Genomic DNA, 22,687 nt, shown 5'->3' with positions numbered 1-22,687 from the left:
ATAGTAAACAGTTTAAATGTCCATAGGAATGAAAAACAGATCTGCCATTAAATCCTCTATTTCAGGCGACTTCTGGAGAGCTCAGCTGACTTAATTACAGCCCAGCCCTTCTACTACTTCAGCTCTGTGGTGCTGGTTAAGGCACTCCAGGTCTGTGAAAGACCTAAAACTGATTAGAATAGAAAATCTGAATCATGATTACATTACAGATTTATGCAGTCAGAGCTTCTGCTTTGCATTTCACACATGCTCAGCTTGAAAGATGGCCAGATTTGATTGGTGGTCTTGCCCTATGGTTTGGTGTGTGTGTGTGCTCGTGTGTGTGCGCAAGACTGAAACCAAATGATATTTAAACTAAATTATGCCATCTGAAGCCAATTCAGTCGTTCCCAGCCTGAAAGTCTCCCAATGCTCCTTATAAATGTAGCCTTAACACTTTCATTGCAGATCCTCTGTTTACATTAGAGTCAAAGGATGACTAGCTGCCCATCCTAATGTAAGATAAATCTAAGATAAATACATGTTAAATTTATGAGAAATACGATATATGAGATGGTTCTTTAGCAGTATCACATAATAATTGCAGTATGTCAGTCACTGTCTCATAATAATGAATGAGTTCAGAGTGTGTGACATTTTAATGAACTGGTTGGGATATATTGAGATACCTGCACCCACTCCAAGTAACACGAGAGAGGAAAAACAAGCATGTGACAGTCGCTTTGCTTTTTAAGCCTGAAACAGAGGTTCCATTGATTTTTAGTGTTTATATAGAAACGTGTGAGTTGGGTTTTTTTTTCTACTTCGTGTTTGCTCACTTAGACATATATCTTGTTCTCTGTTATGAGCATTACTACAGAAGAAGAAAAAGAAATTGGTATTACATCACTCACTGGGGATATTTGGGGTGTGTTGATGTGTTAAAAACTCAACCCACATGTGCACATGCTCCTGCTCTTGCTGTGGTACCTTTATCGAGGTTTATTTCTCTTAACAAGCCATTAAGACTCACATTAAGACTCCCTCAGTTTCTACATTAGGTCCTTAGAATGCTTCACACACCGCCTTGTGAAGTTTGAGTGTCAAGTAGGTGGGTGAGCAAGACTGTTCTGAACATACACTGGAACAATCACGGTTTATTTTTAGAGTCAAACCTCCTTTTGTCACACACCATGTTCTAGCTGACTGCCTGCTGACTTCTTGTGCACAGTCTCTTCCTGTCCTCACCACTGGGAATGGACTTCTTATAAACTTTCATCCATCTTTTTTGTTGTATAGTGTGCAATAAACCTACTATACTATATTGTATACATACTATTTGTAACTGCAAATGCAAAGTTTAATTCTAAATATGGAAATGTTTTATTTTTTATGTGGGTGGCTTTGCAGTTTCAGATTTTCTCTGGTGTTCTTTAATGCTAGAACTGATGGTAGAGCAGTGAGGAGACTTAAGGCACTAAACCTGATCAAACACAGAAGTTACACTGACTCGGACACTTACACTGTCCTTGTTGTTACATGTCCCCTTTGTGAAGGAACTGATGTGCCTTCCTTTCCTTTGTTTGCGGGTGCATGTGAGGCATATTTATTAGGGCCAATGCATGTAAGTAATCCAGCTTAGTCAGTATTACTGTGCAGAGTGAGCGATAGGTGTTTGAGTGGAAAAGAGGCATAGGCGTTATAAATTGCTGACTGTAAGTCTGGCTAAGCAGATTCTTGTCTCTGTTTGAAAAAAAAAAATTATGTAGTTGCTATGCTTGAGCAGGAAGAGTTTATTTGTCAAAATTCAATCATGTTGCGTTGCGCATATTTGTATAGCCATCTGCAAATCTGTAGCAGGTTTTAAATTTTTTAGTATATATAGGGTGTCTGAAAAGTTAGAACAAAACTACATATACTTATTTTTGTTTTTATTATTTACAAAATATTTTCTACACATGCTCTATGCATTTTCTCAACTTCTGTCTCATGTTTTTGCTCAACGTATTCGGATCACGTATTTTCCTGATGTATTCCCGACTTTTTGGACACCCTGTATTATGTTTCCATCTGTTATTGGAGAAACAGTTTGTAAAGTTGTAATGAAGTGATGTACTGCTTGCACAGTTCCTACTAAAGTATCCATAGTAAGCAGTCCTGTGCAGTTGTTAACAACCCTGTAAAAATACATTGTTAATTTACAGTATATTACTAGTAACGGTTGCAGGGTAATGATTCTACTTAATATGAATAGCAGGGGTGTCATTCATTTTGGGTAACGGGCCACATGATACTCAGGGTGCGTTCACACATGCAGTGTTTAGTCCATTTGAATCTAACCCTGGTATGTGTTCCTGTTTGGTGTGATTTGTTTGTGCAGGTAAGAACGCAGCATTTGCACTCTGGTACAAACCAAAATAACTGGTCTGAGAACATCTGAGTCGATCCTGAATTAATCCAATTGAACCAAACTTGCTATGTATTTTGGGTTGCTGCCTGGTGACATTTTTCTGTAGATATGAGCAGCTAAAATGAGTTAAACGGTGCAAACTGAGCCAAAGGACAGAGCTGAAGTGCTGCAGAAATGCCATAATTATGTAGTAATTTACGGAGTCCTGGCTCCATGTTTCCCCTGTTTGGATGATTTTTATGATTTCTACATGCACTTGGCACTTTTTTTCTTTTTTTTAAAAAAATTTCTCTCCCATTTGGTCCTACCAGTTCCTACCCACCAGCCAGCTCTCCCCTATCACATGACAGCTACCAACCAGGGAGGGTGAAGGCTATCACATGCTTTCTTTGAGACAGGTGAAGCCAGCCAACTGCATCTTTTCACAGGGCGGCATAACACACTCCGAGGACAGAGCTATCTGCCCGTTCTGCATACACAAGCTCACAGATGCCCACGATTGGCTAGTCTTACTCTCATTGTCAGGAGACTGACAGTAATGCCATCCTTCCCAATCAACCTATTTGTGACCAGTGTTTTTTTTTTTTTGGACTGAAATTGCCTTAGTCCAATGTCAAGTGGGCCAGACAAAAAAATCAGTTTGGACGAATTTCCAAGAAATGCAAAAACAGAAGGATCGGTATGAAATGTATAACCTCTTCTAAGCACATCTGTTTTTCACATTACCCATGATGAGTACTGCTATAAATGTATTGTCTCACTCTTTCCAGGTGTTGGATGCTAAGCAATACATCTGAAAATAAATGCATTGCGATATTAGCATGAAGAAGAATCTAATAAGGAGTCCTGCATACACGTAGTCTCCAATACAACTGGACCTGTAATCATATTTACAGTAAAAAAAAATAAAAATAAATAAAAAATACTTGGACCAAGTTTCATCCATAATGCACAGAAGTGATTGGACCATAACACAGTAGAAAATGCACTTGCATAAAATGTGCTGATTTAATACAAGTTTGATGAGCTTCAGGACTTTTGGCTAATTCTGGGTCCAAAGGGAACACTATAGCCAATTTACAGACAAGACAAATACTGTCCAAGCACAGAGGAGAAAGGAAAAAGCATCCAGAGAAGCAGAAGGCTTGTTTTTAGCATGATAAAAATTCTACTAACACTGTATCTATGTAATGTAATTATACGTTATTGTAAGTGTTATATAAGGGTTGTATCCTAACTGAAAGGTGTTAAAATGAACAGAGCTGATTCAGAGATATGACACGAGTGTAACATAAACGTATGGTGAATGACTTTTTGAAAAGCCAGCTCACCTGTGTGTTTAAGCAGAGAAAATCTCCAGGCTAACACAGTGAATAAACTGTTTACTTACAGGGTTTGTTATGCGGATGGTGATTCGTTGACTATGAGAAAAAAGGTAGCTGATGGAGTTTGCCTGATTAGCTTTATGACTTATTGAGGTATTTTATTGTGAATATTCAGAACACCAACAATCACCACTGCAATCGCAAAAAAATTAATTATATGATCCAGTTTTTACTCAAGCTAGGGTTCAATCATCTTGAAAACTAAAGCAGATAGTGAGACTCGGCCCAACACCTACCTCCGTGCAATTATGTGAAATTTTTAGCTTGCACATGAAGAATTACATGTCATTAGCACATTTTGTCAGTAGCTGAGCATATGGCCGTGGGTTTATTGCTTTATTTTACCCCCTATTGGAATAGCAGAGACTGGCCAGATTAAAATCTTTATCTTGCCAGTCCTGGCCTGCAGGCCGGATGTTTCCCACCTGAGTTACAGCATTCATGCAGTAATAGCACTTTATACTGTTTTTTTTTTTTTTTTTTTTTAAAGACAACACCTGAGAGAAAGAGAGACTGATCTGTTGGGAACAGCTATGTCAAAAACAGAATGCAGAGGGAAAGAGTGCAAAACTGTATTTTTACAGCACTATATATTGCTAGTATTCTACCACAATAAAAAATAACTGCTGCAAGTCAAACACAAGAAACCAATCAAACACATTTAATTAAATTATTAAAGCAATAATTTCATTTCGGTAGCTTTAAGTAGCTAATTAGCTAACTTTGCTAGCGAAGTATGGCCGGGGCTAGCTATTCGCTAGCTACATTAACGTTGCCTTGTTATGTACTTGTTAGCTTTTGTATTTGATTACCCCTAGCTGTAGCGATTATCTATTTAAACTAGTAGGCTGTTGGTTAACTAACTAGCACTTCATACTAGTTTGAACACAATATTTTATTGTAGAATCTACAATATTATTTATAATAAAGGTGTAAATTCATCACATTATTCACATAATTTCACTGCTCTGTTGTTGACTGACTGATAGTTGACCTTTTTCTCTACTTGTGTAGGTCATTAGTTGAACGTTCTGCTTTTTTCCTCGACCTATCTAAATCCTTGTTTCCCTTCAGTCTCCTGTGGCGGTTTGAGCTCATCAGATCAGAGAATGCTCTTTGAACTCCTGTTCAAAGCTGCGATTAACAAAACCGCATGCTAAATGAATGCTAGTTTAAAAGCAAACGCTCCACCAGGTGCACACGTCCAGGTGTGTGTATGTGATAATGGTAGTGGCAATCTGAGAAACGCTTTGCTTCTATTTCTACACCACCGCTCATGAGCAAATGTTACTGATGCAACTGCCTCTGTCTCTTTCTGCATTCTGTTTTTCACGCAGCTATAGCCATGAGTTTTTCAAAGTTAATAATCTCTTTAATATACATTAAAGAGTGAAATCTCTCTTTCTTCCAGGCAATGTCTTTCCTTCTGCCTCCCCTCTTTTCTTCACACATGCTTTATTTCAGTATCCGTCTAACATTTTCCACTGCCAGGATTTCACACCTCTCTGCTTCTCCTCACCTTTTCATTCTTCTCAGAACTCATTCTCTTCTCTTCCTTGTCCTCTAAATTGGCTGTGCTAGAAATAATGCTCCATTTGACTTACCTCCAAAGTGGGAATTGCATCATTTACAACCTCTGTTTGTTTAAGCTACAAAGTGGGGGTTAAAAACATAGACCCCTCCATGTTCATTTTTTGTTAGCAAGAAGCTAGCTAGTGAACAAAACAGTTCAAAACAGTGAACTGTGTAGTCAGTGTTATAGACAAATTCACTTCTTAAATCTATATGTTGATTGATCTAAAGCAAATACTTGCATATACAGCATAACTCGTTTATAGGTAAGAAGTGATTGTTTGTTGTTGATGCTGTGGGCAGCCATGTTGATTTGGCGTCACTTGCTGAACTCCCAAGTTTCTGACCTCCAAATACGAGTTATGACCTTTAGTTGAATGCAGCATAACATTTACACTTCTTTCCATGTAATGACGATGATGATGATGATGATGATGGTAATAATATAATCAGATCAGTTAATTTGTGGCAGCTGCAAGTTCATTTCTTGTCCAGTGATCTTCACAAAGACAGGTTCTTCTTGCAGGTCTGCAAATGGCTATAATTCCTGTCAGTGAGGCTGCAATGATCTGTGCAGACTGAACAGAAGTCGTTGGCCAGGTCACAGACATGATCACATATTTGCACGTAGTGTGTTTGAATGTTCTGACTGATATACACATATTGGGGCTTGTGGCATAGAAACTAAAAGCAGGCTATCTGAAACTCAGTTTTAAGTAGATCAGACATTTTATTGGAGTTCTGTGGTGTTGGTTAATGATGCCATTTCATCCAATAAGTTGCTGTTTGTTAAATATTAATGTCTATGTTTATGTTTAGTAAAATTACTATATATGAATATACTGTATGTCTGTATAGTTTAATGTGCAGAAACACTGAAATCCTTTTAACAGATAGATAGATAGATAGATAGATAGCCTGTGTTGCCATCTGCACACATCACCATAGTCCTGTCAGTACTTACAGGACTAGGACTTCTTGCTTAGAATAAAAAAGCACAGGTTGTATTCTTGAGAAAGCATGAGGTGCGATGATAGGGCTACAGAAAGAGTGTGGGTGAGGGGCTAGAAAGTGCAAGAAGAACATAATAATTATGAACAAATACGAGAAGGGCAGAGCAGAACCACAGTACACCCGAATAGCTAATTTAGTTCTCTCAACCGTTTCGCTTTCACCCCCCGAGTCTCGCTTTATACCAGTGAGACCTCTCAGTAAATGCTGTAACAGTACAGTCCCTGTCAGTCTGCCTCCTTATAGCATCCCTGTAGGCATAATGTTTTGACAAGAATACAAGGGTTACAATGGTAGACTTCAGGTATATAGAGAGTCTACAACACATTCAAACACTGATCCTTTCAGGCAACCACTGAAAAATAAAGTTTCCAATCTACTTGTGCTAACCCCGTATAATTGCTCGTGATAAATGCGATCGTTGTGCATTGCAGCGCTCACATGTGAGCTGCACTAAGTGTGTGTTTTGCGTCACCACGTGTCGTGGTGCTCCATCACTCTGGAGAACAGGGCCATTATTGTGGGGCGCGGGGTGTGGTAGATTGGGCTGTGTGACACACACACACACACACACACACACACACACACACACACACCTCTCCCTGAGGACACTGACTTGCGGTGTGAGAGAGAGAACTGTTTGAGAGAGTCAGCTGCTCTGAGATATGTGGTTTGGAGGAAACGTGTTTAGTAAAAAGGGGGAAGGGTTTAACAGAGGGACAAGAGCTGCTGTCTGTTTTTACTTATTGGGTGAAGTGGCCTTTCTTCCCCTTTAAAAAAAAAAATATATATATATATATATAAAGGTCAGTGTAAAACTAACCTGCCTCCAATTTCTAACTTCTTAACCAACTACGTGCTTAGAGTTAGAACACCTTTTAAATCACACTTTCTCATAATCAGTGTTTGAGTATCTCTTGAGTATCTTATTTAATGTCTCCAAAACACTGGCTTTAGATGAACAGTCCCTGCTATGGGGCTGAGCGGTGCAACAGAAAAGCAGAAGGACAATTGGTGGTCCTCTCCAGCTGTCCTGTGATATTACATAAACAGCAGCATCAGAAGCATGTGTTAGCCCTCACTCTCTAAGGCTGGTAGCTCTTGGGTGACTCGGAGAACCAGCTACTGGGTGGGAATACAGTACATTAAATTATTTTTGGGTATACAGCATAATTTATCAAGTTTCTAATTTAGGTATTTGCATATATTGCAATGAAATGAATCAGTGAACTGAGTCAAATCTATCTCAATTCAAATCGAGACTTTGAGATTAAAACCTTCCAGCTGCATTTTTGCTATTTCACTGCATAAAAAAAGAGCTATAGTACATAAATATGTTGGAAGATGTAGTAGAGTGGTGAAAGATAAAAACTTTTTCATAGTCTAAGCCACCAGCAATGAAAATGTGCACAGGCTCATGTGTGTTTGTGTCACCATGGATTCAGATAAGCCTAACATATGTTACATTTTCACATTGGTGTGTTCATGGTCAGTAGAAACCTTCATGCGGTGACTCCCTTCTCCGGCTGGGAGTGTGTGTGTGTGTGAGTGATTAGGATTGCTATGAGAGTGGCATGCTTCTCTATCAGTGCCCTAATAACGTTAACATGGAGTCACTGGCTTTTCTCAAAATTGTCACAGAAGAAGGAGGGACAGAGACTAAGGGGAAGAGCAAGGAAATGGGTTACTGTGGAAGACATGACGTGGTAAACAGAGGAGGGCAAAAGCGAGAAACAGATTTCATAAGGAGAGCAAGTGTGTACTAGTTTTACCTCTGGGTAGCTGCTCTGTGTATCTTGGCAAACACTGGATCTAAATGATCTCGGACATATGAGAATAGAGTGATGGAACTGAAATTCTGCTCAAGCTTAAAGCAAAGTACACCAGTCAGTATTTCCCCCTCCATTTTGGGAGTAGTGTCAGGTTGGTGGACTAGGATGTAAAAAGCTGTAGTCATACAAACTAAAGCAAGCTTTAGAGAGAATGAATCAGGACAAGACAGTAGCTAATAGTAAGGCACATTAATGCTGCATTGGACTTACCTAGGAAGTGGGAAGTTGGAGCTCTGAATTACGTCATTTGTGCATTTGAGCTGCAAATTGGTGGGAAAAAACATGGAGGTCTTTTCTTATCGACATGCTAACCAGCTGACTGTAATGAGTGATGTATATTTTCCTCCTCAAAACAGTGACCTGTATAGTTAATATTTTAGATTTAACAAACGAACATGTGTGCATTTTGATTGATCTAAAGCAAAAGCTTGTATATACAGCATACAACTCATTTGAAGATATGAAGTGCTAATTTGTGTATTGCTGTGTGTAGCCATGTTGTTTTGATGTCACTGAGTTGAGGAGACCATTGCTAAAGAGCTTAGATGCATATTGCAGGCTTCTGCAACCTCAGTAGTGACTGGTGTATTGTGCAGCCTTAGTAGCTAATATAGGCCATGAATTTTCCAAATCCCAAAAATATAGTCATTAAGTTTAGGTAATGATTCAGCTGGTAAGGACAATGTCATATCAAATTTGTACGCTACTGTTTTTATACTGTTATATCCATACATTTAATTGGACTCTTTACATATTGTTTATCTCTAAATTCCAAGGCAGCAGTAATGGGAGTGAAAAGGGAACTTCATAATTACTATAATTTTTGGCCTTCTTACAGTACAGCAAAGGAACAAAGGTATTGTCTCTTGTATGTCCATGTGAGTCATAATTGCTCCTGGGGTTTTAATTAGTTACAGACCCCATTTGCTCATTCCTTATTCATAATGGCCAGATAGGACTCATTTCCAATCAGAAAATCCAGATTGTTCCGAATAATATATATTACAGAGGAAATTTTTAATGGCAGCTTTTCCAGTTTTGTGTTTCTCATTCTCCATTTTTCCTCTTGTCTGACTCCCTCTTTAACACACATGAATTAAAATAGATTCATCACTCTCTCCCTCTGGATCATCTCTCTGCCACCCATAAACACATGATTAGCCTATTATGCTTGTTCATGAGTTGCTTCCTGGAAGTCATCAGGAAGCCATTCTCCTGCACATGCAAGTCATCGGTTCCCATAAAACCTTTACGTTGTTATAGATTTCTGAATGTGGCCAGGATGTGATTGACATCTGACTGCAAGATAATGTTATAGGAACAATGTTTGCCTGTAACCTTGGACTTATGTGCGTGTATCCCCAGGTGAAGATGATTCCAACTCATCCACACGTCTTCAAAATTTCACCATGCCATCCACCTCCTCACCTCCCCAGAGGTCCTCCACTGCAACGCCAGAATCCGTTTCAAGACCTACACTTCTCACAGCTTCCTCCGATGCGGATAGCAGAGCTGCAGCAGATCTCTCTGCTAACGACACCCTCAGCCAGAGCTATAATGATACAGCAAACAGCACAGTCGCTCCAGGTGAGGCTTTCTAGGGTTCTTCATCTGTATCTGGTCAAGCCTTGACAGTGCAAATATATTACTCTCATTAATGCCATGTGTGTAGACATGTACGAGTAAGAAAAATCAAACTCTTGTACCTGTGTGAATAGCAATTTCATGTTATGACAGCTTGATTATTTTTACCTTTACCAGTCCTTTACACTGCTCTAGACCGTTCATATTTATATGGGCTACAAAATCACAAAGACACAAATCCACGCACGGATTAACATTAGCATACTAAAGAAATAGCAAGTTGACGTATTTTATTAGGGAAGGGGGAAAATGAGCTATAACAAAAGTATATGTGGAATAAATGTAAAAAGATAGGAGTGAACAAAATAACTGTAGCGAGGAATGTGATTTCAACACAGAGTGGCTAAAAATCTTTCTATAGCTGGAATTTAGCAAAGAATTAATTTAGCGCAAATTCTGCAAGGACTGCAGATGTGGCAGGCAGTTCTTTTAAACTGGACACAATATATGAACACCCTCACTGCGTATATTTCCCCCCTTGGTGCTCTGATAAATGTCGAGCATGGAGTTAAGGGCCTTTCGACACTTTTTTTAATATCTTTTCTACCTCCTGATCCTGATGTTACTGATCCTTGCTGATTATTGAAAATAGGCCCTGGAAATGCTGATTTGCCTCTGTCGAAGGATGGTGGTAAAAACTTATTTTTGCATTAGACTTAGTGTATGCTCTCAGTATATTGCATATATTATATGCAATAAATTGTGCAATAAAGGCCACATGTTTTTCCCCAGACTCAATTTAGAGAAATAAAAGCAGTTGGACAAACATCTTTATAGTAGGCTGATAGGCAAATGTTTTTATTTTAACTGCCAGCTCAGATGGTCTCAGATGCGCACTAGTGAACTGGCACAGGGGGTGTCAAGGAGGATGGAGACAAGAAAACACCTGAAATGAAGAATAGAGCCTGGACAATATCATAGGGGACCATAGCAATGTGTGAAGCAGGAAAAGCAGTTCTTCACAGTCACACAGAGCACTGATGCATCTTGTCACTCAAAGATTCTCAGTTTTCAGATGTTGTATTCATTGTAGATAGTATCATATCATAGAATACAAATGTATTCATTGTAGATAGTATATAACTACAAACATAGTATCTACAATGACACTGGCCCTTATTCATTACGGTCAAACTTGATCATAATGAGCTCCACCAGCCAGTCTTCTTATACGTCAATTTCATCTTTATATAGTCATTTAGCTTAATGTCAACATGTAATTTGTAAACGTGAATCAGAATGCTCGGACATGGAGCTTTATCAGCTCGTTAGTCCTTCAGTAGAGTAACAGGCACATTTACATACAAGAGGCACCATGAAGCCTTGACCAGGATGGCAAGTTTGGTGCTATTCCAATGGGTTATTATATAATTTGTTATCAGCAAGCACCAAAGGTGCTGGAACCCTATTGTTTTTGTCGGAATTTTTCTTTTTTCCAATTTATTCCGATTCTCTGCCAAAACGAACAGTGCTGACCAAACTGTAAGTTGTACTGACATGAAAGTTGGTCAACAGGTAGTACTCCATTCTCCTTAACCAGGTATTCAAGATGGGTGCAATGGCGTAATGGTGGCACTGCAATGCAAACATTTACGTTTTGACCTATATCTCAAGAACTGCAAGTCAGACACTCAAAAGTCTTTTATCATGTTATTCCTTGGTTTAAGCTGAATTGTTCTAGACCCACTAATTTCTGGCATTTTTTTGTTGTTGCTAATTTGCATAATATGCAAAACCTACTTTTATGAATCAATCTTAGGATTTTTTGATCCTAACAAATTCCTCACAAATATTTCGTGCTTTTAACATTATTCAAAATTGTTAGAATTTTTCTTGATTATTAGTCCAAGCACTGAAGGTGTTTGATGAATTTCTTCTATTGCTTGAATTATATGAAATAAGGATTTGTTTACTTACTCAGGATGAAATTTTGGCTCACCTATATATTTATGAATAAGACTTTAAATAAATATGAGTTCAGTTAAATCTGAGCCGAGATAGAAATAGAGTTCACATAACTGACTGCTTGTGAGACTTGAAGTGACTCAATGATGTTCCTGATTATGGCCTTAAATATATATATAATTTTTTTTTTTTTTTAAAGCAAACTTTCTTATTATTTGCAGTAATCTCAGCTCTTAGACAGCTCTTTCTTCCCTCTGATCTTGCTTGAATCTTGAGTGGCCTGCTGAACGCTTTCCTTTTATTGTCTTACTTGCACAACATCTGCATAAATGATGGGGTGTTTTATGTAAATTAGATATAGATGAGGGTAAAATGGGGTGGTGTGTTCTACACATATCTGACTAGTAGCTGCGAGCTTGTTTCCACGCAGCTGAAGCTGATTCATCAGCTGTGCTCAAATGACTGCATGTTTTGATGTCCTACAACAATTTGATGAATTACATGCAGCTTTCGTTCTCACGACATTATTATGTGCTGAAATCTGTGCTAGTCTGTAAACATCTCTGATGAGTAAGGGCCATTGTTCTCTTAAAGTTAAAAACATAAAATACAAAACACAGTGTTTTATTATTGCATTACTGCAGTAGTATTAGTTTTCAAGTTTTATAAAGAACACGTACAGTATACCTATAAACATTTTTACATAATAATTTACCCCATTCTGTTTATCATCTTTGGGTTTGTGTGTTTATCCATGTATCTCCAAGACCTGAGAAGAAGAGCAGAGGCAGCCTGGCCTGAGCCTCTGTAGCTCAATAAACAGAAAGAACATGATTTCTGACACTGATAATACATACTATATGCACAAAGCATTCATATAACTTTAATGTACCATTGATATAACACAAAGACTATGGCTCATCACGGATCATGCAAATCATCTGTTTACCAGCTGTGTGAAGCTGGTAAAGATTGTTAGACTTGTCCGTTTGTGCTGCCTAATAGAATTGTGTGTGTGTGTGTTGCAAGGCTGACCTAAATTTAAGGAATGTGTTAGTAACTGTAAATGTGTACTGCAGACTCTAATTTGTTGATCTGATGCATTGCCAATTTTAGGAAGCATAAGCCAAGCAGTACATTTGTGAAACAATAGGATCAAAGAAACCTGGGCACACAGAATTACAATAGAGGCACAGTAAATCTAAGCTAGAGTGATAGCTAGGGGGTGGAGGGAGTGGAGGCAGGAGGCAGGGTGACAAAAGGCTGTGTGAGATTTGACAGGAGGGTGAGAAAGTTTGAAGCCTGATGACGTTTCTGGTGCTTCGGTTCATTTGCAAGTGCAGAAAAGCACCTCGTCAGCACCACAACATCTGCTGTCAGACACACACACACACCGTATGTGTATGTGCTATCACACGGCATGAAAATGAGAAATCTCAACTTCATACATCTCTCCCTAACACTCAGTCTCACACACAGACTTACACGTACAACACAGATGTACTCATTTTCTCTGTGTTCCTAAACTTCCACATTTCACGTTCCACTCTCGGCTTTTCTCGCTCGAGTCAGCTCACAGTCACACAGTAACATACTGTCCTTGTCATACCACCTGTCTGTCCCTTCTCCCCAGGGTTATAGTTAACAAAAAGCTAAAACTATAAAAACTGAATAAACTAAAATAAATTAACAAAAAATTACAAGGGAAAAATACAACTCTGAAAGTACCTGAAATTAGGATCAGACATGAATCAATTTTTGCTTTTATTTTCAGAAATTTGTTCTTTTTATTAATTTGACATTGAGTTAGATAAAGTAATTACTTCCTTGCTTGTGGACCATTAAATTATACCTCAAATTTTCCTATTAGTGTATTCATGCATTGCTCTGTAAAATTCAGACACAAAAATAGCTCTACAACTAAGAAAAACCTTAAACTTACTGCAGCTAAGACTGAAATGATAGATAGAGTGTTTCTATACATTGAGAAAGTTGAATACTTACGAGAACATATTACTTATAGTTTACATAAAAATATTAAGTTTCTCATCAAAATGTGATTTCAGGGGGACAGCATCCAAACATCCCAGTTCACTACAACACTCTATGCCTATGAACCCTCCAGGTCTGCTCCTTTACCTAAGAAAAAAACTATTCATTAAAGGTTTGACTAAACAAATACATTTTCAGCATAGACTTAAACACTGAGACTGTGTCTTTGTCCCAAACACCAATTGGAAGGCTGTTCCTGAACTGTGGGGCTTTGTAAGAGAAAGGTTACAGCAGGCTTCCCCTGCTGTAGCTTTCGCTATTTGAGGTACCAACAAATAGCCTGCACCTTCTGATCGAAGTAGGCGTGGCAGATCATAAAAGACCGAAGGTTCGCTCAGGTACCGCGGCGCAAGACCATTCAGTGCTTTATACGTCAATAGTAGTATTTTATAATCAGTGCGAAATTTGATTGCATTTGGATGAATTTGATGCAGTGTGGATAAGATAGGGTTTTTTGTAAGGACTCTCACTGCTACATTCTGGACTAACTGGAGCTTGTTTATGCATCTACTGGAACATCCAGACAGTAAGGCATTACAATAATCCAACCTAGAGGTAACAAAAGCGTGAACTAGTTTTTCTGCATAGTGTAGTGACATTATATTTCTTATCTATATATAATATTTCTGAGATGAAAGAAGGCTGTCCTAGTAATCTACATGAGCTTCAAATGAAAGATTGGAGTCAATAATCATACCAAGGTCCTTTACTGCTGCACATGATGTAAATGAAAGGTCATCCAGAGTTACTATGTAATCAAAAAGCCTACTTCTAGCTGCATGTGGTTCTATTACAAGTACTTCTGTCTTGAAAAGGAAAAGGAAGTTAATAAGCATCCAGTGTCTAATGTCCTTTACACATTCCTCAACTTTATTAAGCTGGTGTCTCTCATCTGGCTTTGTTGAAACATACAACTGTGTGTCATCAGCATAACAGTGGAAGCTAATACCATGTTCATGAATAATTTTAGCCAGAGGTAGGTACATTGCAGAGGTAATTACACTATGAAATCTTTGAGAATGTTGCCACTGACAGGAACTATAACCGTAGTATTAAATAATGTGATTAAAATGTGTGGTAGAATAGCGCAGCAGTAATTGTGGCTGTTGCAGAAGGCCAGTGGGTTCAATCCTCAGTTCAGGTGAGAATGCGGAGTTCAATTTTGTTCAGGGCTTTGAAAATACACGATCAAATTATTCTGGATGCGCCAAAACAAATCGTGTTAATGTAACTCAGTTTAATCATGTGGAACTGATGTACGCATTTGAATTAAGTAAATTCAATGAGCTTTTTTTTTTTTTCAGTGCTGAAAAAAGAGCTGCAAACAGCAGCTACTGAGGGGCCAAGCACTACATCCTGTGGTAAAATGACACCAATGTTTTGTCAACCCTCAGGACATGGCTGTAAACATAGTTTTCAAGTTTTGTGTCTATACAATGAAGCACTGCAGATATTACAATATTATCATATTATATAGCTGAATTCAAGAGCAATACTTCAAATCAGCAGTCTCCAAGGAATCACATGACAAAGGAATTATGATTTTCAGGTCAAGCAGGTGAAGAGCTATGAGCACTTCTATATTTTTATATATTACATGAATATTATAGCACCAACTGGTGGTGCAGTGTCACAAATTTTGTTGGGCTGCCTCAAGACACGGTGCTTAAATAAATTTATAAGTTTTGTGTTGGAGCACTAATCTGTTGCAGAGACATGGCCCAATATCCTGATTGGTGTCTTCTCTATCATGTTTGTAAATACATTATGGTGAAAGGGTTTTTTTTTTTGTCAGGATGGTCTGTAGATTGTTGTAATTGGATGAACAACCTAGGAGGACATCGAAAAAGTATGTTTTTCAGAGAATTTAAAATAGCGGAAATAATACAGCATGGTGGAAAATGACGTAATTGGGTGCACAGTATACGAGCATAAATGTGCCTTGAGCTTGGTACCTTAGTGGCACTAGAGGTATTGAGGGGCAGAGCCCAAAATCTGGCAGAATGACTGTTGGCACAATGCCCAGTCAGCATGCCAAATTTCACAACTTTTTACCATTCAGTTCTAGGGGCTGCCATAGACCTCTGCCACAGAATAATAATAAGAACACTAGCAAACACACACCTCTGGTGCTTGGCCCATAATGACTCCTCACAGTGGATTTATTGTGAGTATAATCTGTTTGTGTCTAATCATGTGAGAGCTGCGCCAGTTGTAGATGTCAGATGTGGAAACCGCAGACAAAAGCAGCATTTTCTACTGATGATTGTTTGTTCAGAACTTAAACTGTTTAAATGTTTTGCATGACTAATCAGGGGCTCTTGTGGCACTCCTATAGCACAATTGAATATGAGTAATTTTTAAAATCCATTTTATAATTAAATTTCCCCTTTCTTGTATGTTTAGCTCATTTAGCTAATTATTTCATTACTTAAATATCTAATCTGATGCATTCATTCATTCATAATGTAAACTAATGCTATCTTTTCCTCTGTCATACATTTCATTCATAGCAGTAATCAAACACTAATCGGTTTACTGATTGAGTTCATATCTAAGCTAATATGTGTCATTGTGATTTTTACCATAAAGGTTTTCCTACAGGAGCTTCTGGACCTACAGTGAATACTCTTGCACCCATAAACGGTACAAGTGTTCCAGGAAACGTAACAGACAGCCAAGATGGGTCTAATCTTTCAGCTGGAGATAATCAGACCTCAACAGCACCCAATACAACACTATCCACCACCGCCACCACACCTCCACCCAAAGGCGAGCCTAAAACGAGCACATCAGCTCCCCCTACACGCTCCCAGACTCTTTCTGCCTCCACTAGACCTCAGATTACCACCAGCCCATTGGCAACAACCACTCAAAGCAAGGGCAAATTCTCAACTGTTACCACCAAAGGCACATCTGCTTCAACCACCACCACTACTACAACCACCACAACCACCATCCCAACTACCCAGACCACAGAGTTTAGCAGCACTCCTGTCCTGGCTAAAGCTCGTGTAGACACCCCTTCTGAGCTGAACGTTGGAGACGACACTGAATGTGAGTGTCATTTTTCTTTTTTAATATTCAGTTCCACAGGCATAATCTCATATGATGAAAAATGAGAAATGTAGTGTGTGTGTTTGGACACAGCTGTTGATAATACAGCGTGTTACTCGCTTATCGCTGTTTTGATTTGTTTGGGCTTCTTCTGTTGCAGCATGGATTCTCTCTTTGTACTCGAGTGTGCCAGTGTGTGCTTGACTATTTGTTCTAACGTGATGAATGAAGTAGCCTCCTATTCAACACCCTTTTATCACAGTGTAGCCACACACACAGAGACACACGCACGCACCTCTTTTTGTAACTGAGGACTCTCCAAAAAACCTATAGAGAGCACTTAGGAAAAAACTGATTGTGTGTGGAGAACAAGAGTGTGATTATAATGTTGGAGGCTTTGAGGCTGGCCTGGGCCAGGGACGTCTTTACGCTGACAAAACAAGTGAACAGACTGAGCTTTGTTCCCTTGCCAACTTGTATCAATATAGCACACGCAAACACTTATACTGATATATAAACACTCAACTGTGCATGCCATTGTACAGTATATGGGTAAAGAGTATCTGATTGCTCAGTTATGCAGTGCATCTGTGGAGAAACTGTGCCTCATGCATACACAGGCTGAACAGGGCAGGATTAATAAAGTCGGCCACGTTTCCACTGTAGGGCCTATGATTACCAGGACCACCCTGTCTTATTCCAAACCGGAAAAATGACGAAATCTGTGTGGCAGTCTGGGAATACTCATTGCATGTCACTTCAGCCACATTCTGGAAAACAGCCAAAAATGATGAAAAATCAAAACTTGATTTTTTTTTATGCCAATAATATACTTGTTATTGCTACATATATTTAACTAAAAACGATATGGAATATTTTTATTTAAATTAGTTTGTAACCTTGCCTTGGCTTTCTGCCTAGAAAAGGTTTGGGTAAGGAGCCAGTTTAACAAACGCGGTGGAGAATGCGTTCAGTCTGATGATTAAAACCTTGCTTTTTAATTGTGGCTTTTTCACACAGTTAATGACACGCTTTGGTTACGTTTTTGGAAGAATGCATGCCATAGTTAAATGGACTTAAGCCTAAGCAAATCAGTTTGCAATCAGATACCACAGTAGACACATCGTCATCAAAACGGAGAAAAGTGCTTGCACTACACAGATACAGATGAAAGAGTTTTAACATACAGATTTATACAGATGAAAGTTTTAAAATGTTTAAATGTTATTCAGTTATTATTTCCCTAACGATTGACTGACTGAGATCTGTCGGGTGAAGACACTTTACCTTAATAATCAAAGTGAGAACTCATTTCCCATTGTAAACTTAGAATTCTTTCAAATTTGGAAGTTATGTTATTTTTCCATAAGTAAATTAAGTTATAAATGTTGAGGTAGGCAGGGAGTCTTTCAGTGGAATTGGACTGGAATGAAAGAGTATATGAAATGCATTTTTCAGTCAAAAGACTGAACACTGCCAAGATATGGCCTCACTTCTTGTTTCAAGTTCTACCTTTCTGTATTTTCGGAAGCATGATTCTAAATTCTTCAAAGTGAAAAGTCCTCATTCCCAATATCAGACCTTGTTTCCTAATTTGCATGTTTATTTTTGCAAAATTGGACATTTTGCTTTGCTGTCTGCAGTGCTTATGTGCTGCCTCACCACTGTCCTCATCCTCATGTTTTTTGTCTTTGGAGCTTTCATCACCTGAAAATCGCTTGCTGCTTCTGAGGATGGTCCTGCATGGACAGTCTAAAGATCACCATGAGAGTACTGTGGGTGGTACCACGTAGAAACCAAGAAGACAGCTTTGGATGAATACAGCTATAATGAATTCAGAAATGACTATTATGCTCATACTCATAAGTTGCTCATAAGCTCATAAGTTCCTATTTACACAATTAGCACTTTTTGACTATATAGTGTACAGTTATACAGTAGAAGAGTAATGATTTATAATCGCATTATCCGGTGTCACCCAGATGAGGATGGGTTCCCTTTTGAATCTGGTTCCTCACAAGGTTTCTTGCTCATATCATCTCAGGGAGTTTTTCCTTGCCAGTGTCACATCTGGCTTGTTCATTAGGGGTAAATTTATAAATTTAAAATTTATACCCGGAATATATATATATATATATATATATATATATATATATATATATATATATATATATATATATATATATATATATATATATATTTCTGTAAATCTGTTTTGTGATTAATATCCATTGTTCGAGCGCTATACAAATTGAATTGAATTAAAATAGAGCCTGGAATTTTTTTGTTTTTTACAGAGAGTTTTTGTTAAAGCATCTATTTTATCTTTTCACTATTTGTCATAATGTAAAGTACAGTACAATGCAGATTTGTGCAGAATTAACTTAAATTTTTTCCCCTTCCTCTCTTCTTTCCTTTTTTTCTGGCTTTTGTATGCTATTGTGATCTCCAGACTCTGGTACTTCAATGGATCCTCTCTTGGCCGGCCTGGTGTCCGTGTTTGTCGTGACCGCTGCCATTGTCGCTCTTCTAATTTTCCTGAAATTCAGACACAGGAACGAGCGTCCAGAATTCCGCCGACTCCAGGATCTCCCCATGGTGGGTTTCAATTCTATAAGTCATTCTCTCTGGCTCCGTATTTGAATCACGATTGTCTTTACCCTTGATACCAAAAAGTAAAGAAAAAGTACTGTTGTTTTTACATATAACATTATATGACTATGCATTTATTTTTGTGTTCTAGGATGATATGATGGAGGACACACCTCTCTCCATGTACAGCTACTGAGTGGTCATGAGAAACCCTTAAAAAGCCTTGATTGACGCCCAGGCCTCCTCTGAGCTCTGTCATCATGAACACCTATCTATTCAAATTTTTAATTATTTGTCCAGTTCCTAAACTGAGCTTAATTATCCAGTCATGAGTTTGCAGTTGGAACTGAACAAGGCCCGGATTGAGCAGCTCTGATTTAGAGGGCTATTAAACTGTCACTTTTTTATTTGGAGGCAGAATGTCACACAGTCCTGTGCTACAAAGGAGCAAGTCTTCTGTGTCTTAAAACATGCAAACAAGGTCAGAGGCTTTAGGGCCGCTGACCCTCTTGAGGGCCTAATTCCATTTTAAATAGTCAGAGGGACTCATAATATTTGATATTTCTTTTAAACAGGAAACTAAGGCTTGTTGACTAAATGAGAGGCTTAGCTTTGTCTGTATCATTTTAAATCCCTCACAGTGAGGGTGCATGATGATATGATATTTAAATACACCCCACCCCAAATCCATCTCCATGCAAAACCCATTAAATAAAATTACACAGATTCTGAGATCAAATCCTAGACATTGCTTATTTAGTCAAATGTATTAGGGATAACCAGAAATGAAGACCAAAGTAGTAATGTGCCTTTAATGCAAAATTTTAAAGCTCCTGGTCAGCTATAGTGGTGCGCACACATGCGTGTGTGTATGACCGGTGTTTTGTGTTTTATTGCAGTTTAATCACTTTTAATGCCACAGACCAAACTAAACGATACAGAATAGCAATCGTGGAATTTATTAACTGCTCGCTCTGAGATCCTAATGGGACTGTAAATGAGTGCTTTATTAAAGGCAAGGTCACTTGGAGGGTAATATTTTTTAAGCCTGTAAATAAAAAACTCATAGACAGTGCTAACTGTAAAACATAAATATCTGGTGTGCTGCAAGTGCCTAATTTAGAATTTTACTAATTTTGGCTTTTTCCGAGCTAATCTAAAGTCATTTCTCAGTAAACATTTAATAATAAACATTTCCCCATTCACACATGCCTATTCACTGATTAGTTTCTCAGATTTTAAAATATTTATATAATAGCATTCAAACAAAACTGCTTAAATATAGTGTTTTCAAAAACTTATGACTAGTAGTGTGCGTGTGTTATGGTTGTTGCTGATGTGGCAATATATATGTCTTATCTATTAGGAGACATTGCAGCCTTTGGCCTGCTCTGAAGAAATTTTAAAACAACAAACTGACCCTGATACTTTGTTTGTTGTGCTGCCATTTAGGACTTAATGTTTAATTGAACTTCAGATCTATTCATTTCAGCTCCTCTATAAACAATGCATTTAAAAACCCATAATGAGCCTAAAATGTAGCTCAGAGCTCCAAAAGGCATCACAGTGGAATTGCGTACATTCTCATGAGGTTGCTATAAGATCACAGTATGACATTTTAATTGGGATGTTGGTTTCAAGCCACAGGAAACACTGACGAGAGAGGAGCTTTGATGCAAGGATGATTACTGTGCTCCCTGGCTAACAGTGTAGTCATTTGCTCTTTAGTCTGTCATCAGTGTTGATGGAGATTGATTCAAGCAAAACCACAAATAATGGTGTCTGTTATATATATAAAAAAAAAAATTATTAAAAAAAATGTTGTATCTCTACCCGTGCTGGTCACAACCCTTTCTGCACATTTTAGCAACTGTGTGTGTGGAGGCTGAGTGTGTATATGGTGACAGTAAATGTGTCATTGTTGATAGTTTGATCAGTGAGCAAGACTATTACTGTATCCCATAAAAGTTTTTTCCCCACTCATGCAAAAATCAGCGAATCATCCCGTTTTCCCATCATGGCCGAACAACTGAGTGTTCAGCAACTGATCTAACACGTGTGGAGTTGTTATCAGCTATTGCATGTAGTTACAGCAGATGCATACTGTACCTGATGTATACATGATTAACATAACTGAGTTTTTAATTTTGCAGGAAATCTTGCTCATGCGATTTAACTATTGTGTGGTCATCCTTTGGCATACTAGGACATAAAAAAAACATCTATTGTTGGACAAATCGCTTGTATTAACTAAATACGATAACACGCTTGTGTGTGAATGTGATTATGAATGTGCTCACAACTCAACTTTGTAAATTTAGTGTTGATTCCCACTTGAAATGTACACTTTCTCACACAGTATAAAACTGGCTTTTTGTGTCTTGCTGTTTAGTAGGTTGTTTGTTTGCACTTTATTGTGGGATGGGTAGGAGGCGGGAGTGGGGTGTTATTCTGGGAAGGTATTAGAGTTGTCAGAATAATGTGTGCAGCTTTTTTATTTTGTGAAAGTGAACCTGGTTGCTCTTTGTCATGCTTGTAATATCATACTTGTATTAGATTAGTGTTCTGTAAACATGCACTCTTGGAAGGTGCTCATTACGTGGCTCGCTTAAAGAGGTTCCTACGTCAAGCTTGGATCAAGCATGTGCCTCCCGCACTGCAAGCCATAATTAAAAGTGTCCATCATTTCATATTCAGTTATGATTCATCACAGTGTGCAAAATGTGCTCACATGTTTGAGCAGCTGTCTCTGGGATGAGTCTGTGCTTGTCTGAGAGCGGTAACTAACTTAGACCGCTCCTGTCAGTCAAGAGCAGAGGAGGAACTGCATTGACGAGGCAATGAACCTTTACATGCTGCACCGAACCCTTCCAAGGTTACATGACTCTTCATGCCTTTCTCTCTCTCTCTCTCTCCCATTATCGTTCTCTTCATTGAAGTTGACTCACTTGTGGTTGCTGTACAGTTGAAAGAGGCTGAAATGGAAACTGTAACACATCATCAGGCAGTGCTTGCTCAGGCATTTGGAATTTTTTAACATTTAATTTAGTGACCCACAGACAATGACTGACAGGTTTAAAAAAAAAAAACAAAAAAAAAAAAACAAGCCATATACTGTATTTCAATTCACAGTATGTTTTTTTTCCCTCTGATCCAGAGACAAATGTTTGGCTTATGCAGTTGTTCTTCCATCATATATTTACTTTTAAATCCTACTCTCTGGCCAGATTTATATTCAGCATTTATTA

General features: G+C 38.3%; 1 protein-coding gene across 2 annotated transcripts in view; it reads left to right on the top strand.

Annotated features, from left to right (window-relative positions):
• Positions 1–22,545, top strand: part of LOC113546826 (uncharacterized) — a 25,505-nt gene extending 2,960 nt beyond the window's left edge. For both annotated transcript variants that reach the window (XM_034313658.2, XM_026946900.3), the window contains exons 2-5: positions 9,555–9,776; positions 16,383–16,847; positions 19,300–19,445; positions 19,591–22,545. In XM_034313658.2, the coding sequence (XP_034169549.2) occupies positions 9,599–9,776; positions 16,383–16,847; positions 19,300–19,445; positions 19,591–19,635 (834 nt within the window). In that variant the 5' untranslated portion in view covers positions 9,555–9,598 and the 3' untranslated portion in view covers positions 19,636–22,545. The remainder of the gene's footprint in view (positions 1–9,554; positions 9,777–16,382; positions 16,848–19,299; positions 19,446–19,590) is intronic.
• The last annotated feature ends 142 nt before the right edge of the window (positions 22,546–22,687 follow it).

Source organism: Pangasianodon hypophthalmus, chromosome 19 (genome assembly GCF_027358585.1).
Source record: "Pangasianodon hypophthalmus isolate fPanHyp1 chromosome 19, fPanHyp1.pri, whole genome shotgun sequence".
NCBI classification, from domain to species: Eukaryota; Metazoa; Chordata; class Actinopteri; order Siluriformes; family Pangasiidae; genus Pangasianodon; species Pangasianodon hypophthalmus.
This window is presented reverse-complemented; position numbering and strand designations above follow the sequence as displayed.